The sequence below is a fragment of the Botryllus schlosseri genome, chromosome 3 (assembly GCF_051294905.1).
Source record: "Botryllus schlosseri isolate E-star chromosome 3, Bs_hap1, whole genome shotgun sequence".
Lineage (NCBI taxonomy): Eukaryota > Metazoa > Chordata > Ascidiacea > Stolidobranchia > Styelidae > Botryllus > Botryllus schlosseri.
In genome coordinates, this window is record NC_137238.1 from 13,615,685 (window position 1) to 13,635,573 (window position 19,889).

The following is a 19,889-nucleotide window of genomic DNA, read 5'->3' on the forward strand; positions in this document are numbered from 1 at the left end:
AGTCGAGTCATGACTTGAGTCATTACAGCCCTGCAACACACACATTCGACTCATACGTACGATTTGCGATGATACGCCCGTCTTGAATGCAATTATAGGCGTGATCAATAGTTGAATTTCGACTGTTGTGGTGACATACTGTGTGCAGTGGTGTAGGCAGGAGATGCCGGGGTTCATATTTGAAACCCCGTTCTTATGGCATGCCGATTCTATCTCCAATATTTACTTGCTAATTGGCAAGTGCGCAGCAGTTGATATCCCGCTGTTAAGTTACGATCGAACAATACGACGGCACGCGTTTCTGAATAGGTCGCTAAAAGGAATAGCGGAATTCACTATGATTGACAACAAATATTCGTCATAATGGTGCGTTTCGGGTTAAAATCCTGTTTTAATATGGTTGTGTTTCTTAGACACTCTCTTGATGTACAGTACATTTCGTGTACCAGTCATCTGTAGTAATGTTTTACAAGTGTAGTTTGATATGTAAGAGGGAGGATCTTTATTGTTGTGACTTTTTCAATATTATATACTCCCCGACGGCCTGCAGATTAGCATATGGGTTCCCCGGATCATTGAAGGGTAAAAACCAGTGCATTGGATGTATTCACATAAAATGAGTGAGCCTGATATTCACATCTGCGCATCGACTAATCATATCTCCCTGTTAATTCCACATAATACGTACTCTCATACAATAACGTCAGCTCTACCGTAAGTGTTCTTGATTCGGTTATCATTTCATAATGGTTAAGTGAGTGTCCTTCAGAAAAGATCAGTGCCGTAACTTTATCGAGGACCCATTACATAGTAGCCTACTTGTCGCCGGTGGCTCGTAATTTAAAGAATAATTTGCGAACAAAAGCGAAGTGTGGTTATTGTATAAGTCTCGAGGAGCTATAGTTTCGTCCATTGAAATAGTTCCACTTACGAATCTGACTATACATCGCTCTGGTACATTTACCGACTCCAGCTATACTCGAAACGCCCTTAACAGGTCTCTGATGCGTCATTTCCGGACGATGAGTTAATGATTTATTGCTTTTGTTCACTGTATTTCGACCTATTTTGGGAATAGTGCACCCTTTATAGTTGTAGCTCCGGCCCATGTACCAGTGATGAGCATCGGAGCGGAGTCGGAGTGGATTCGGGGTGGAGTTTTGCCGATTTTGTGACAGTCGGAGCGGAGTCGGAGTTTACTACAATATTTTTCGGAGAATTTCGGGGTATTGTAACTTTTGTCTCCGACATTTTTGGATAGCTCTGACCAGAATACACTATTGATTATGATTACAAACCAAAACATTGACACTTGACACTTTGTAAAGTTGTAATATGACGGGTAACATGCAAAAATGATTGCCAAATGCATAAAAATCACCCATCTGCTCTGCAATTAGGGGCTGGAGAGTAGACAATACTATGAGTCCAACAATATTATCACATTAATCTAGTAAAACACATGATCAAGTGTACCGTGCTTTGCCAATGTTTCGGATACTTGACGAGATTCATCGAAGTATCTTGGAGTCTGGGATTGAGCTCTTCGGAGTCGGAGGGTGTTTTCCTCAGACACTAAAGCTGTCGGAGGGATTCGGAGTCTCGAAAAGAACTATCCGCTCATCACTGCCATGTACCCGTTTACTATGACAGTCAACGCAAGCAGATAGATTGAATGAAAAAAGGCTCATCATTTCTGTATGACTGTCAATTTTCAAATCCCGGTGTTTGTCCTCATTAATTTATGGTACCGACTAAATAAATCGTATAAATATTGGTCCATTAAAGAGCATGATTACTAAGACACGGTCGGAGCTACCTCAGTGTCACTCACCGTATAAAAACACCGTCTTGTGGTGTTTTTTTTCTCATTCATCACCCTCCTCCGTAATGGTGCACCCCATGCAGATTTTTATGCACCCTGGGAAGCACTGATGTTGTTCACCAACAGTTGAACAGTTCTACCTGTTTTCTTTCTCTGCTCTATTTTTGATGAATATAAAAGCAGTTGATATGAGATGTAGTGTTGCCATTACTGTCGCTAATTGGACGCTGCATTTGACATCGACGGAAAATATTTTTGCATGGTTGTATAAAATTTAAAATCGACAGGACAACGTAGCGGTAGAGTGGTCAGCCTCTCGGTGACTATAGAATGTACGTTAGTTAGATCACTTTCCGGGACGGTTGAAGACCAGACCTAACCGTTGGCTGGCCAACTGGTATCCACTGATTCCTCGCCATAGGATAATGTATGACTATGTGTTTCAACTAATGAATCGACGACGATGGCGCTGTCGACTAAGATAGGGTCACCAATCAAACACCATATATCCTATTTCAAGAGGATTTGTCCTCTTTCTTCAATAAATTGAATGTGTCCTCGGAGGACGCCTACATGTCCTCTTTTTCCAGAAAAGTGTTACAATGCGATTAAAAACTGGACTCCGACGCACCGGACGCCAGAGTTGGCAACACAATAAACTAAACATACGGCGCGACGTCTATTCTGGGAGTATAGAGATAGGAAAGCTGGCCTTTCTATGGTCAACACTGTACTATTGCTCGAAAATTTTCAATATCACCCGTTTTCTTTCCGGGTACTATAGCTTTCAGCCTTTGTGTCCTCTTTTGAACAAATAGTTTGTTTTGGAAAAACGCAATTGTTTAAAACAATTATTCAAAACATAATTTGAAAACAAACCAGAAGAACGACACCACCTGAGACTGGCGTGGTGAGATAACCAAAAGCTGCAACCAAAAAAGATTGTTGGTTCTAGTCTGACCGAGGTCTACTGCAAAATACCTACGCCAGGTGTTTGAGGTATATTTAGGCTCCTCCTTGCCGTCACATCCGTGTAAACGGTATCTTGTAAAAGCCTATAGAAGTTTGCCGCGATACAAGTCGACAGCTACTGAATAAAAACGAATAAAATTGACCTGGTGTAATTGACCAATGACCATAGCAATCCACAGACTGCTACATTACAAAAACTACCCAAAACCTAGCACTATCCCTGCCAGCGCGTGTGCCAAGCCCGTGATAGGCTTCATTTGGGTTTCCGAAGAAATGACATCCGGCGTGCAAGATTGTTCAGATTACTGGTTCCACGTGACACGGATTGCCAAAGAAAAAGTTTACCGAATTTACTCAGTTGCTATATATGTAAAAGCTGTAAATCTGCGAGTGTAACTCGAGTAGCCTTTCCAACTTCGAGTGTTGCTTTGAAATCAGGTCTCTCAAAACATTTGGAGAGATATCACCCAATTACTACATGGTGGCTGAAAAATTTCCATTGGATCATACGTGATCGACGATAATTTAATTAATCTCGCCGAGACTGCTAGTGATATACTGCGTTAGCATGATAATGAGCCGCTAACGAATTGTTGAGAATTCACTAGTGTGACAAAAGTGTCCATGGTGTTACTGTTGTTCGCTTACATCAGTGAGCGACAACCTATATGACTCGCAGAACAAGTGAAAAAATGGGAAACGTAGGGTGGCCAGACATATACGCTGACCAATAATGAAGAATTCTGATTCATGTCAAATTCAAATCCACGGTTATGCTATACATCGCCTGCTTCAGTGACACACACAGTGCTGTTGCTTCACGCTTTTCGGCAGAAAATTAGTACTCTGAAAATGTGATAATGCGAAATATGAAGGGATTCAATGGGGCGGTCTTCGAAATGAGCAAAATATTATTCAGATTGGAATCAGTCACTTGATATCGGAGTCAATTCTTTGCCGCGCTGTTTTTTTTTGTTGTGTTTCTGCAAGCCAACGGTGCCATTTAGCATTATTCCTGAGCTTGATGGCCATCTCTCGTTCTGAGCATTTGTGAAACGGTTGATACGTGGATGTGACGCGATGAGACAAACTGGAAAAACTAGTTCTCTATAGTTGTATAATTAAACTAACAGTGAAATGCCCTAATCTAATTATAGTAAAATGCAAGGTTGTAATGACTCGAGTCGCAATTTTTGGTGACTTGAATTGACTCGAGTCTTTTTCTTGTAAATGGAATATGACTCGATTCGTCTTGAGTCAATTTGTGTGTGGATTTGACTTGTACTCGAGTCATTGTGCATGATTCGATGCATTCTATATGACTTATTTTAGTCTCGTATATCAGGAGCGATAATATTGAAAAATAGGCCCAGAACCTGTCTTTTATCTGTTTAACTAAACATGTTAAGAGTGAGAAAAATTAGTATATTGTCAATCCGAGACCTTCGATATCACCTAAGACTCTTACAGAAGTAAGTTGAACCCGACTTGAACTCGATACTGAACAGTCATCAATATGGCTTGGACTCGGGCTCGAGTCTTAACACCGTGACTCGAACTCGGCCCGTTGCTTCCTCCTGGACTCGGGCTTGACTCGTTGGTGAATTAAAAATTACTCGACTTGATTCGAATCAAAAGTATAAAAGTTAAATTGACTGTAACCTGGTCACGGCACTGATCGAATTTGTGAATGGTAATTATAATATAATTTCTGGTTTTCCTGAGTTTGCTACAGGACAGCTGTGTAGCGCGAAACGAGTCAAGCATGGTGAACAGTCATATGTCATTATCAAGCTTATGAGAGTGACTTCACTGGAACTGAGCTTATTTTTTTGTATTTATTTGTTATTTGAAATTTAATTCAATTTTCAAGTGCTCGCGAACCATTAAATTTAATTACAATCATGTTTGGAAAAAGTGTACAGCTTTAATTGTAATTGTAATCTAATTTGGAGAAGATGAAGATTTTTTAGTTGTCCGACTCTGCCATGAAACCTAAGATTGGTGGATGGGTTGTTTCGGTATGTATGGTGTTGTGACTGCATTGGTTGTACACCTGGCCGATATTTGGCATTGTGATTCCTGGTGTGGTGATCCGAGTATGAGCGATAGAAACTCAACAATTGACTGCGGTCGAAAACCAACCTGCAGCAATCATTTTAAAATGCTTTTGTGAAGCCACGTATTATCCTTAAAAGTGCATTCTTTATTCTTATTATTTAGTGTCGGCATTATTTTAAATATTTTTCTCATTATCGAAAAACCAGTGTTGTAAAATCCTGATATCATTTTCCTTCAAGTTGAGGTCTCTTCTTAATAAGATTGCCGACCACTGTTACGGTTGTATTCAAGTCCCAAATAAACTATAAATACCGATTGTATATTACCTCTGCTGTGGGAATTCATAGCGAAGACAAAGATACAAGACTAAATGGTTTAGTTGACTTTATTTATTTATTGCCATATATCTATTCGATTAGCAACTACACATACACAGACGTGACGCAAAGACCATAGCTGTTATAGGCGTCACTCAAATTGTCTTAAATATAATAATGATCAAGTCACAAGAATCTGAGTCGCAGGGCAATCTCACTTTCATAATTTTGATTCGAGTCAAGTCGAGTCATTTTAATTCACTGCCGAATCAAGTCCGATGCAAGACAGGAAGTAGAGTGTCGAGTCCGTGCGCACAGACAAATGTGTGATGCATACAAAAAATCCGAATTGATGACCTTTTTTAGTCGTTACGCCCAGACTCTTGAAGAATTAGAGGGAACCTTGGTGATATCGAAGGCTTCGTGTTCATAATATACTGATTTTGCTCACTTTTAACAGTATCCGCTAGAATTTTCAAGTACCAGTACTTGGGTTACCATACTTTGAGAACCGAAAAAGAGGACACTTTCTGAAAATGACTAGCAACCCAAAAAATCAAAATTTTCGATTTTTTTTTTCTGGTAGGAAATATAAACATTGTATCTCTGCTGTCACCTCATGGCCTTATTTTACCTAAACAATAACTAAAAAATGCAAAATTTCAATTTTATTTTTCTTTGATAATAAGGGGGGTTTCAAGTTCCAACCAAAAGATCGCATTTTTGTCTGATAACTCTATAAAATATGTGGTTTGACCGGTATAAAATATATCTATCTATATTATCTCCGGGTAAAAAATTGTTAGATTGTTGTCAGCTGTCATTCAAGCATTCTGGCGCTCATTCTTATCATTACATCGGTAATAATTGTTCATTGACTTTTTGCTTTGCAAATGTTTGTAAGTGTTTTTCTCAATTATAAAATTTTGTTACGTCGCATCAATGTAAACCAAAAATTTGTATGAAATATTTGTCCTAAATGATTCACTCAAGGTTTTTTGGAAAGCTGACATTCAGACCTGTGCTACGCTAAAAGTTTTTTGACATATGTTAACCATGCTAAGAGTTACAGAACTTCAAAGAAAACTTATAGCCAACTTACAGCCAATTTATGACAAAAATTTGAATACTTAATTTTGAAATAAAATTTCTTCGAGAGTGGTATCACATATTCCTTCAAATTTTATCATAGCACAGCACTGTCCAAGTACTTCCTAGAGAAGGCATTAGATCGGAAAAAAAGCTTCACAATTTCGAGATTTTGCATTCCCCGTGTCGGTGCATTTTCTGTCCTTCGAATCCACTATATGCCACAACATGCAGAGTAGAATCAAATTTATTGTTTTTTTTTGTATGTAGCATAGCGACATCTAGCGACTGTGAAAATTTCATGGGGATTGGGGTAGCCATACGAAATTTAGGTTTCTGGGTTGCTTGCTATTCCCCTTACAGACATGAAAACGGGCAATTTGTAAATTAATACAAGTAGCCAATTTTCACGAGTAATTTTTGGCGATTTGACTTTTTTTAGTTATCTCTTTAGCCTAACACGAATTGGCAAATTCGCACATTTTTTCATCCTCAGAGGACATTTGAGTTTTCTTGAAAAAAAGAGGACGAATCCTCTTGAAAGAGGACATATGATATCCTTAACCCAGGAGCGGGCAACCTCTTCGGTCGGCGAGCCGGATATGGGAAAATGAAGCACTTGGCGGGACGGATTACAGAATATATACATTATTCGCGAATTTATCTAGCTATAAGGAATAAATCGTATTTGATGTAAACTTGATGTTTAAAGCATAGACACCAAAACAGTGTTTAATGAATTTATTAACAGTAGCTGTTGAATCAATCAGACATCTGTGGTCGGTCAGAGTTGTCAACAAGTTCATTGAACTCTGGCTGAATATCCTATGTATAAACCCTTAGTAAACATGAACATGAACATCAGTGGGAATCAGTTATATTGGAACGCAGCCTTGTCTCGTTAATATTCATGGTTGAAAATAATGTAGCCTACAGTATGTAGCCACACCCGAACAGAGCAAGTAGTTTCATGTCCATCCTTCTCCAGCTGGCAAACTTGGATTCATTCTGTGACACATAAAATTTGTCAATTCTTCCGAAATAGAATTTCACTTTCAGGGTGGAAACTCTCTGCGGGCCGGTCAAAATCCCTTCGCGGGCCAGATCCTTCCCGTGGGCCGTATGCTGCCCGTCCCTACCTTAACCAGTGCTGATAGACAAAATACCAATAGTGTGGTAACTTTACTATAGCCTACTTCGGAATCACAATGAAATGCCTGTATTGGTTAGGCTTACCATATTTTGGAAATCTAAAAAGAGGACACTTTTTCAAAAATTTGAGACTTGCGAAACCGGAGAAGAATTCTCAAAACCCGGTGAAATTTTCCCACTTTGTGATCGGTTGACTAAAAAAAAGGTCATCTTTCCGCTCAGAGCTCTAAATACCGTTTTTCTCTCGACATTGCTAGGTGGATGACTAAAAAAAAGGTCATCTTTCCGCTCAGAGCCAAAATCACCCTTTTCAACTCCTCCGAAATACCCACCGGAGCGTCACTTCTGTGCTAATTTACGGCATATCACTCGCAATTTGCTCTAAATCTGACCTAAATTTTCAAAAAAAGAGGACAAAATCTCAAAAAAGAGGACAAAAGGGCGTCCTCCGAGGACACTTTCAAAAAAGAGGACAAATCCTCTTAAAAGAGGACGTATGGTAACCCTAGTATTGGTAGTCCCAGTCTCGAGCCATATGACTGGGTCCGAGTCATGCGCAATGACTCGAGTGCAAGTCGAGTCACCAAAAATCCCGACAATATTCGAGTCGAGTCATGGCTCGAGTCATTACAACCCTGCCACTGTTCCGTGCATGATATGGTAGATTTTTGCTTCTGTGATTAGGAAAAATTTGAGGTTCGCCGAAGGCTTGCATAGTAGCAGTTTGCCAAGTTAGTAAATGCTACGAGCCCCGGGTCAGGCAATATGCATCATGGGACCGGGTCAAGCCTGTCTCAATTGCGGCTACCTTGCGCCATCTGCGGGGCCCGGTCGTCCGGTTTCCATCACGGAACCCACGCTTGCGAAGGGTGCAAAGGTTTCTTTCGTCGAACCAACCGCTTGAAGTTGACGTACAAAACTTGCTACGACTCGTGCAAAGGTAACTGTGAAGACCCGCAACAGATGCCAATATTGCAGATATGACAAATGCATTAGCGCCGGGATGTCGCACAATGCGATACGCTACGGTAGGTTATCCCGGCTGGAGAAGCAAAGGCTCGCAAACAGGTTTTCCGGGCGGAACTCTTACCGAGCAATACCGCGGTTATTTTCAAAACCGCCTCCCGACCCGTCGGCCTTTCAACTGATCCAATCCATTGCGTCGTCGTTTCAGCTGTACATTCGCACCACGAACCGCAATATGGATAAAATATGGATTTTACAGAACAGTCATCAGTTGCCATACCATCACATTGACTCGGTACATGGTCTTCAAATGCTCCGTCAATGGCTACACGCGAATTTGGGCCAGTACTACAATTCAATTACAGACAGCACGATGAATGTAACAGAGAAAACAAGCAACATCATCCAGATACCGGTGGATTCAGCGATAGATCCCAATGTGCTTTATTTCGCGTGAAAAATGCAATTTCAACTAGCTGATGGTGTCGCCGAAATATCGTACTTTTTGAAAGGCATTTCGGGTTTCCGAGACCTGCCAGTTCCAGATCAAGGTATCCTCTTGAAATATGGCTCATGCGAAGCGGCCTTCTTACTGCTGTCTACATGTATGCGAGAACAAGTCATGCTGCTACCGACTGCGAAGCTTTTCTTTACAACAATTTTTTTGGAAAGTACGGGCGTACTTAATTCCATTATGAAACCGAAATTGGAATTTGCCCGGAAAATCGCCGCCTTCAATCTAAACGATAAAGAGTTGGCCCTGTACACCGCCATGATTCTCTTCAGCAGCGACTGTCCTTCTCTATCATCCGTGAAGAAAGTCGAATCCATGCGTGCGAATTTACTGCAGGCACTTGAAGCCGCGATAGACGACGCCAAACACGAACAAGTTCAAATCTTCGCGAAGCTTCTTCACGGAATCGCCTATTTGAAACAGATGGTTTTCGAGCACACGAGAGTGGTAACGACGGAGGGCTTGATAGATTTCTTGACGCCATTGGTGGATGACGATGAGATATTCGACTGTCAACTCTGAGCAATGATATATATACAATGATTGGAAACTCCAGTGAGCTCTGCGTTTGAGCGCGTCGCGAGTCATGCTTCACTACAGGTCTGAAATCGATGTAAACAAGCGGTTCGCCAGCAATCTTTCTTCAGGAACTGGCGTTAAAACATCATCATCATTCATCTTCATTGGTTTATTAGCAATATATATCAGTTCAATACACCGCTAAAATGCGATACAATGAAAAGATAGGAAGGTGTCAAAGCGACTATGGAATCAGTCACCCACCTTGGCCCATAGGCGATGTAAAGAGGAGGCATGCACACTGAATCAAAAGTAGATAAGATAGTATAGAGGATGAAGTATTACTTTGGTAGTAATTACTTGTATTTCGACCTGAATGTGGACATGCTCGTCGACTTGGAACGCTTGGGAATGTTATGAAAACATATTTAAGAATAAGTATTTTGCGATGATCATGGGTAGAAAGTATTTACCACTGTCCATTTCATAGTAATTTACGTGATACATATATCATTTTGCCTAGCTATAATATGACCACCCCGGCCAGTTTTTCGAGCTTAACAGTAATAGTTGACTTGGAAGATGCTATCGGGGACGAAATAGGGACAGCAATAGACGGAAGCAGGTTATTATGCAATTTAGGACACATGCATTCATTCAGCCACACTAAACAATTTTCAGACTCACACAGCATCATCTATTTGAAGAAAATATCCCATCAACTACAGTTGAGGTGATCATGGACGAAGCAATGTAATTCTAGCCTATCCTAGAAGAAACGAAGTTTACAAATTTATTTACATTTTTCCTTGCAGTTCAGTGCCGAATCAAATGATTGGGAAGGCCACTACGAGTTCAGAGAAGTATGAATGTAAGTAAAACACCAATTAAGGTAGTAATTGTTACTTGGTTGAAATCAACTACTTTTAGGGCAGTTTCATAAATATAAGAAATCCAGAGCTTTTGGAGTACTATTTGTGTGCTATGTATACAGAGTAGGAGCTAAAACAAGACCACATAGTCGGTCAAGCCGTTGTTCTTCCTTACATGATACACATATACCAATATTTGAACTGATTTATGGATTTCATCTCACAAATTGTCCATCCATAAGCCTGAATTTACTGAATAGTTTCAGATGCTGAAATCAAAAGTGCTTGGAGCAGTAGCACCAATGGTCAAGAACTACCAGCAAATTTATTTGAGTATTTGAAGAATACAATTAACAAGGCCAGTAGTGGAAGTCAGTCGATGCACATGTTCAGCTGTGATGGTATAACACTTCCAGAACATTTCTCAAATCTGCCAAGAATATTTCTTCTCCAAAGTGTACGAAGGGTGTTCGACATAGCGTCATCGATATTTCAAAAAAGGAAATCCAGTAAGAAGGAAGTCAAGTGTGAGTTGACCGAGGATGAAATGTACATAATACAGTATATTGCCGGGTATATACTACAGAAGATGAAAAAACGTTGCCGAGATGCAAAGGAGTTTGACTTGATATGTCAATTGATTGACACTGAGCCCAATAACAACGTGTCGCCGAATTCATTGATATCCGTACTCCAGAAGAAGGATTTTGGCCAGTTGACAGTACCTGTCCAGTGACTACTAAATGCACTGATGGTCGTTGAGACAAAATTTAGATCAGGTTATCAACACCATAATATTATTGAAAATTTAATGCAGGATATAGATCTGACAACATTTACCATAGCAATTCAAAACTCCATAACAAATCAGTTACTGGAAAAAATCTTCCGTTACTACATCAGAATTCGTTGCTACCAAAAAGCAAGAGTTATAAACTCAGAACTTCAAAATAACAAGGACCAAAACATTAGTCAACGCAAGGCACTGAAGTCTATTAGTAACAAAAAGTGATTTGTACTAATGCGGAGAAATTTTCCTCTTCAATTATCGAAAACTCTCCTATCATTATTAAATGAAGGACTGTACCTTGTAACGTGAATGCAGTGGATCAATCTTCTTTTCCAATCTCTGTAAACCGTTCTATTATGATTTGACGAATAACTGTGCCATTTTGTTTATATGCAGTTGTTCAATTTTCCATCTCCGTAAACTGATCTATTAGAATTTCCCGAATGACTGCGCTATTTTTCTTATTAAATGCAATTGATCAATTTCCGTAAACTGTTCTAAATAGTATTATTAGGATTCAAGATTTGCTTCCAAAACTACATTCATTGCAGTGAAGAATTTATCAACTCGGAGACTTTCTGTGTGCCCCTTTCGGCACAATAACAAGCATATAGAAACAGATTCAAACAAAAATCAAATTGGCAAGTATGACGTTATAATTCAATGACAAACACGAACACTAGGCAAAATCAGCTGTACTGGTGGTCATTGAAAAATGGGAAAAAATCAAATTATATACTTACTACAGAATATTGGGCAACAATAAGTCTTCGAGTTGATAAATTCTTTATTGCGATGGATATAGTTTTGGAAGATATACTCAAGTTCAGTACCACCAGCCATATATTCACATATTATGATTCAACGAAAAACTGTGTCATTTTCCGTACAGTGGATCAATTTACGAAAGCTGTCCTATTATGATTTCACGAAAAACTGTCATTTTACTTAACAGAAATTAAAAAAAAAGCTGAACCACTGCTAACTGTTCTATTGTGATAAAGAAATGTGCCATTTAATTTAAAGACAGTGGATCAATTTTATTTTACAATTTACGAAAATTGTCCTAATATGTTTTCATGATACACCGTGTCATTTAACTTGCAGTGGTTCCATTTTCTTTTTTAATTTCTGTTAACAGTGCTTTTATGATTCATCAACGAACTGTTTTATTGAACTAAAATAAATATGCTCAAATGGCATTTTTCCAACGTTTCTGTTCAGTTCATACCATAAAAAGCACCAAAAATAGGGATTTCACAATCATATTTCAGACTACTCAGGAAACTTTTGACGCTTAGCGTCAGAGTGCAATGAATCATCAATTAGGACATTTGAACCCTTGGTATGCTTCAAGTCTTTTCTGACACCAATGATTCTTTGAAAATGGCCATACCGCTCCAGGTCAGGGTTTTCGCAAGTACCACCGGATTTCCTGATTTGGCCAAAAAAGGCCTCCAAAGGATCCTGATTCAGTCTCTTGGTGATAATGTAATAATCCGACGGTAGGATTGGCAGGAATGTCTGAATCAAATTGATGATAGCCATTGTAGTTATCTCGAGACCCTCATAGGTTTGCCAGCTCAAGAAATTTCTTGCTTTGTCCGTTGCAGTAGCTCCAGCACATGAATCTTTCCAATTTCGCAGTTGAGGTAAGAAATCATTTTCCAGCCAGTCCAAGCGTGAATCGTCTGTTCTGGAATATGGCTGCAAGTCGCTGTTATAGCTCAACTTGGTTGTTGTATTCATAAGGTCAAACCATTTGTTGAAGATATCGGCAAACCATGCTGAAGCTTCCATCTCGTCACCTCCCCGCGCTCTCATGATACGTGCAACACTATTAGACAGAAGCTGAGCAGCAAAAATCACACGCATCTTCGCAAAGCTTTGCATACGAAAATGTGCATCCGTCAATTTGCAGTATCTCAATTCTGTTGTTTCAAATAGTTTGGGAACTGCTGTGTGTAAAATGCCGCCAACGTATAACTTTACCATCTTTGGCGAGAAGTTTAGTACCACCACTGCGACTGGCGTATAGGTTGTTGCGTACGGTTTTCAACAAATGGGGAGGGTCAAAAATCAGAAATATTTCATTTCCGGCGTTGAATATATTTCTGCATTTGTATGGATACTCCAAATTCATGTTATTGAGCTCTTGGAACATCTTGCGATTCGCACTTGGTCCATCAGCAACAAACGCAGCTACTCGAAATCCACAATCCTCCAAGATGCCGACACATTCCCAAAATATACTGGAAAGTTGAAATGAGGCCACAGACTTTGTAGCGTAGTATGTCAAGGGCTTGGAAAATGACGTTACAAGGCCCCTGGCATAAACTTGAAGAGCGTGTGTAGCTGCTTCACCATAATTTGCAGGTCTCGACTCTCCAAGATCGACGAATCCTACCATTCTGTCTTGAGTCTTGCTGAATACAATATTTTCTTTCACTGAAAATGCAATATTCAAAAGTAATCAGCCACATGGAAGATTACATTGGATAGCAGTGCAAAAAGATCAACTGTAAAGTCTGGTGCAGTGCACTGCACTGCTACAAAGCATTGATAACAAAATATATCCATATAGTACCTTTAATCTCATCCATTGATAGTACAAGAAGACGTTCATGCTCCTCCATTGATCTTGATTTCTCCTTTAGCTCTTGTATAGTGCTGTCCAGAAATCCGGGTGACGAGCTATGGACACTTCTATTACAACAAAAGTGAGATATGAAATTGGATCTGGGTTTGGGCCCCGAACCCAACTTTTTATGAGTAGAAAACGAACCTGTAGTTGAAAAGAGTCCTTCTACTAGGTAGCACTAGCAAACCAGCATCACGAAGCTGTTCGTATGCCCCACTGCTTTTCATGGCCAATGTGAGACAAAACCTGTTAAGGACACATCAATTATTAGAACCAAAGGCACACTAACAGCCGATGTAACAAATCTCAGCTCCTATGATAGGCCTACCTTATCAGCTCTGGATGAAACCTCCTGCCTTTTTTTGATGTTTTGTTGATTTTTGCTTGCTCTTTCCAGAATAGTTGATAGAATGGGGAAACTTCATTTTTCCGCAACCCTAAATGATGAAGGTGAGATATAACTATAAGTTTAAAAAAAAAAAACTACCACATCCAACCTTCTGAAAATATTGTATCCATGTCCACACATAGGCCTGAATCAAGGCCCAATTGCAACTTTTCATTTTCAAGGCGACTACTCACAATTTCTTCCAGCTCTTCTATCCTTGAAAGTTAAGAATTTACAATATTTCAAGAGCAAATTCTAAACAATGTAGCCTATTGTATATATCACACTTTTGTTCCTGTATCCTAATTGTTGCAACAGTCCTGCTAGGGAGGCTTTTTCTTGTTGCACGAGACAGCGGCTTATTTTCAAGCTCTTCCATGTAACGAGTCTTTCTTGTTTCTGTTTGTCTCAGACGTCGCTCAGCATCAAGGCATGGTTTGCATTTATTGCCATGGCAGAGGAACACCTCACAGCTTCGTGATCTTAAAGACAATTATTCCAGATTTAATTTGGGAGGCAAGATCAAGAAATTGTGCGGGGACTTACATACCTTAGAGCAATTTGGTAGGTACTTGGTGGAGGAGGAACTGTAAGCATTTCCGACGAGCAATCATAAGACATTCTTTGGTGCTTGATAATATCAGCATTTTCAATATTGCAATTGGTCTTAGGCATGATCCCTTGGCACACAGGGAAGTCGGATACGGTACGTATGATTCCAGTCAGAGTAGTTTTCTCCACATCTAACGATCCAATGGCAGTCCCGGCATTTGAAAACCAACCATGGTATGCAGCATGAATGGTCAAAGCGTTATTTATTTTGATGACTATATTCGGAAATATTCCAATATCCGAAGCGGAATGGAGCATGATATGGCCGTTTCTCATCTGGAACTGCCATGAATCAGGAAGATAACGAATTGCACTTTTTTCAAGATCGTTTAAACTTTTGTGATATGCAACAAGTTCCAATTTCCTCTCAGTTGGAGGTGGCCTTTGCCGTTGTTTAATTATATGGCAACTCTTTTCCGGCAAGTTCAAAGTTGGAATAGCACCAATTTTCAATTTGGTTAATGTGTGCCCTGTGAACAAAACAGATGCATCAGGAATTAGAAAACGGATCTTGCTATCAGTTTTACCATCAAATACTATTGAAATAAAGGTAAACATTCTAAATATACGAGTGTAAACTCCTTTGAAGATATTGTAAGATAAGTTGTATAACTCCGGCATTTTGAGGCACTATATCTAAAATATTACATCAAGTATTGAATATACACATGGAATGGCAACGACCGATTGTGCAGCTTCGTTCCGTTTCCCTGAGGCTTTATTCAGAATTGTTTTGCGGCCGCGACTAGGATTTCTGACAATGCAACATTTATCTTTCAGGACGCCAAATTTACTGAATCTGGTCATGATTGGAAGCTACTGTTGCAGTGATTCCGAAAAATAGTAATTGAAATATGGTCAGGCTACGCACTTGAACGAAAAATCATGCTCAGCATCTAAAATCTGCTTTGTTCAGAATTCTATGCTTAATTTCGATACATGAAGTAACGTAGACTTGTGTAATGATAAAGGGTACAAAATCGTTTCCTCACCTTTCAAGAAATCAGAGGACGTAAAATGGTGCTCGCAAATTTTCAATTCATCTTTTTTGTACAGGTCATCGAGACATTGATCTTGGCGCATGCTCCTTATCAATCGTTCAAGCTTTTCAGCCCATTCATATTTGGCACCAGCGTAAAAACGTTTAGCCGGTACTCTGAATAGACTAGCATTGGAAGAGGTGTTAGAAAACCCGGGTATGCAACAATGCTTCACCATGCCAGCACAACAAACTTTTGATCTACCAGCTAGTGATAAATACCTGCCGAAGGATTAATGTAGAGTATGACAAAGACTACAAAAAAAAGTTATCCAAAGACAAAGATCAAACACTGGTGCACTACAGCACTAGGCTGAGTTGGATGCTAAATCGAGAGAGCATTGCAACCCTTCTCTTTCAATAAATCAGGTAGCGTAAGTGATGCCTTAAAATTTTCAAATCCTCGTTCAACAATCCTTTCAGGCTCTACACATCTATGCTGACGTTGACGCACGGTCTCCGTTGTTTTTTAGGCTTTGTCGTACATGCATATATGCCACTGATGCCAAAATGCTAGACAGCTATCAGTACTTTGATAAATGTGCACCGTTTAAAGTTACATTACCTCCTAGTATGAAGCACTGCCTCACTATGCTCACGAAACCAACTAAAACCCAACCAAATCACTGAAATATTACGCCAGCAAGGTCGATTACATAGAATGTTGCTCGTAAATGCATAAATCATCCATTTTGTACAATCCTTCCAGCTATCAATCTTCAAGGTTTACATGCAATTCATGGGGAACACTTCACAACGTGTAGTTAATATCGAAGAAGTGCCAAAACGTTTATCAGGTATATTTTGAATAAATGGGCATTGGTAGATGTTTTCGGACACCACGGTGTGAAAGATTCAACTATTGAGAGAAGTACGACATATCACGCCAGGTCGATGTGAACAATACTAACTATGGAGTGATTATCCTAAATGTCATTCTAGTGCAGTGGTTCCCAACCTTTTTCGACTCATCGCCCCCTTTTCAAGCTCAACGCCGATCATCGCCCCCCAAATTTTGTGAACCGAAAAACCGGTATGCAAACTGTAATCACCGGCGGGTTGACTAAAAAAAAAAAAGGTCAACTTTTCCGTTCCATGTCGAATTTTCCACTTTTGCAACTGAATTTTCGTGGGATGACTAAAAATTAAAAAAAAGGTTATTTCTCTGACTTGACTCCAACATAGCCGTTTTAACTCGTCATTGCCCCCCTATCGCCCCCTTCGCTATTTTCGCCCCCCCCCATCGCCTCCTTTGTCCATTTTCGCCCCCTTCGCCATTTTCGCCCCCCTAGACCGCCAAATCGCCCACGTTGGGAACCACTGTTCTAGTGCATTGTTTTGCCGATGGTATATTCTTTGGAACAATGCCGATTCTCATCATTGATGTGAATTCAACGGCCTGATCCGGTAAAAAGTTATATATGTTAGCATTTTAGCAATCAGTACAATGATAGTTTTCGGTTAGTTCCGATTTTATATTATGAAGGTACAATCGCTATATTGGTACAATAGTTGCCAGTTAACTCGGCCCTTGGTGAATTCGGCCTCACAATATTACAATATATACAATCTAAAACAACGTAGTTGCTCACACAATTATCGTAATCAACCCTTCTCTTTTAAAAAATCAGGTGACGTAAATGCTGCCAGAAAAATTTCAAATCCTCTTTCAACAATCCTTCCAGGTTCTCCACATCTATATTGACGCTCACCCACAGTATCTATAAATTCTTTAGGCTGTGTCGTACATGCATGGTTGCAACTGATGCTAAAATGCCTCGCAGCTAGTCTGTACTTTGATAAATGTGCATTGTTAAAAGTTGTATTACATCCTATTATGCAGCACTGCCTCACTATGCTCAAGAAACCAACAAAAACTAAACCGATTGGGGAAAATCAGTGAATTAGTATGCCAGCAAGGCCGATCGCAGCACCCCACCACAGTCGACATACGCAATCCCGTTTCTGTACTCAAGCATATCCCGCGACGGACTGATTTCGCCGGGAAACTATCTTATAGCGTTAAGGGGCGTGGCAGTTTCCAATCATTGTATATATATCATTGGAGGAACGCACTTCTAAAGCTATACAAAGTGTCCGAAATCGGTAAGTGAAAATGTACTGTGTCAGCTATAGTTTTGTAAGAGTGTAACTAACCGCTTATAGTAGTATTGACTGTGGTATGGTAGTCATCGAAGTATTATTATTGTTTACACTCAAGTGCATGTGCAAATAACTGAAATATATATGCCTTGAAAAACTTGTAAGTAGAAGTGTACGTAGTGTGAAATAAAAACACTTGAAAATCAATTAAGAAAAAAAGATCTATAAATGCATTAGTTACTATAAAGGGAGTTCATAACCTGCTGACTTCATGACGTATAATGGTTATATATCGCTGACCTCCTATTAATGGAAGAGTTGCTATTACTTTTGAAAATACACTTCTTTTTGTGTACGGTACATGTGCGGTCATGAAATCATATTAGTTACTTTAGTTATTGAATGAGGAGTGTCAGATATCTGTGACTGAACCTATCAATATTGACCGCTCAGTAAAAGATGAAAACTTATCACTATCATCATAATAGTCGTGAAGTTAGGTAGGATGCAGTTGGCCATCCTGTTATGTTCTTGATCTTGTTTGAACAATAACTCAATGCGACGAGGTTGCAATAAGAAATCAGTATATTATCAGCAGTATAACTTTAAGACAGGCGACACGATCCAGAGTTCAGTTAAATGAAAAGACCACGAGACAACAGAACACAGGGTATAAATACAAGCATGACACACGAGGAAATAATGATTGGCTGAAATTACTAATCCTATAGAAAGAAAGAGTTCTACGACACCGAACGTAAATGCACGAACATAACAGTCCTCCCTTGTAAGTTAGAGGGTTGCCCACATTTACGGTCTATAGAAATCGGTGGGTTTCCTATTTCTAAGAGGATAACGTCTGCCCGACGATCGAGCAGGACTAGCTGCAGGACGTTGTGCCCTATTCCTGACCAATGGTTGCTCAGCTTGGGACTGTTGAGGCTGAGCGACATCCTGTGTGGCTGTATCATGACCAGTGGAAATCAAGCGTGGTTGGAGTTGGTTTTTGTGCCTCCTCCAATACCCATGATCTGTTTTTATGATGTACACAACACGCCCCAGTATTTCCGTCACCACGCCAGCAACCCACTTTGGTCCGCTTCGGTAACTGCGAGCGTAAACCGAGGAACCAATCTCAAAATGAGTGACTGATTGTCTAGGCGTAACGGGTTTCGATTTGTCGAAGGGCGAGCACAAACTTAACAAATTGCGCGGCTGCCGACCATGTAAAATCTCGGCAGGCGTTTTCCAGTCTATGCCCGGGTGCGGTGCACATCGGTACGTAGCGAGAAGTGTTTGGAGCGCGAAGTTGAGATCTTTTCCCCCGTCGCAATTTTTTATTAATCCAGCTTTTAAAGTCTGGACGAAACGCTCCGCTTCCCCGTTCGAGGCAGGGTGAAAAGACGGTGATACGATATGGCTGATTGCCAAATTAGAGCAAAACGTATCGAATTCATTCGATGTGAATTGCGGTCCGCCATCCGTGACGATTGTTATGGGCAAGCCTTCGATAGAGAAGACTTCCCTCAAAGCGTTGACCACACACAAGGTTGTGGTAGAACCGACATTCATTACTTTAACGAAAGGATATTTCGAATGCGCATCGACGATGACAAGAAACATTTTATTGTTTATTGGACCTGCGAAATCCAAGTGAATTCGTTCAAAGCTTTCAGAGGTTTTAGGCCATTCGCGATACTGACGATCAGGCGCTTTCATTACCTTCCGGCAAGCGTCGCAACTCTTAACGAGATTTTCAATGTCGCGATTAATGGAAGGCCATGCGATGTAACGTCGAGCCATCTGCTTCATTTTCGCGATACCCCAATGTCCTTCATGCAACAATGATAAGACTCGCGAGCGAAGTGACTGCGGAATTACTACGCGCTGAAAACCATCAATATTGAGTATGACTATGTCTTCGTGCAAAGAAAGCGAATGTTTGCGAGTCGAAAACCAAGAAAAATCATCAATGTGCGTCTTTGGATTCCAATTGCCATGAGTGACAGATAATTTTACTAGTTTCATG

At 40.1% G+C, this 19,889-nt stretch overlaps 4 protein-coding genes across 4 annotated transcripts in view; 2 read left to right on the forward strand and 2 right to left on the reverse strand.

The window, feature by feature from the left end:
• LOC145434907 (uncharacterized) overlaps positions 1-19,889 on the forward strand; it is a 192,498-nt gene that overhangs the window by 168,957 nt on the left and 3,652 nt on the right. The gene's annotated exons all lie outside the window — the stretch shown is intronic.
• The window catches only part of LOC145434898 (inhibitor of Bruton tyrosine kinase-like), a 351,018-nt gene that overhangs the window by 107,788 nt on the left and 223,341 nt on the right, over positions 1-19,889 (reverse strand). The gene's annotated exons all lie outside the window — the stretch shown is intronic.
• Positions 9,425-12,230, forward strand: LOC145434914 (uncharacterized). Its single transcript, XM_080312146.1, has 4 exons — positions 9,425-10,040; positions 10,097-10,168; positions 10,231-10,286; positions 10,554-12,230. The coding sequence occupies exons 1-4, from the start codon at positions 9,946-9,948 to the stop codon at positions 11,021-11,023; spliced, it is 693 nt and encodes a 230-aa protein (XP_080168272.1). The 5' UTR covers positions 9,425-9,945; the 3' UTR covers positions 11,024-12,230.
• LOC145434904 (uncharacterized) lies at positions 12,222-15,936 on the reverse strand. The gene is made up of 8 exons (XM_080312136.1): positions 15,711-15,936; positions 14,657-15,188; positions 14,394-14,588; positions 14,216-14,322; positions 14,047-14,155; positions 13,863-13,964; positions 13,665-13,783; positions 12,222-13,525 (listed from the first exon to the last, which is right to left on the reverse strand). The coding sequence occupies exons 1-8, from the start codon at positions 15,934-15,936 to the stop codon at positions 13,017-13,019; spliced, it is 1,899 nt and encodes a 632-aa protein (XP_080168262.1). The 3' UTR covers positions 12,222-13,016.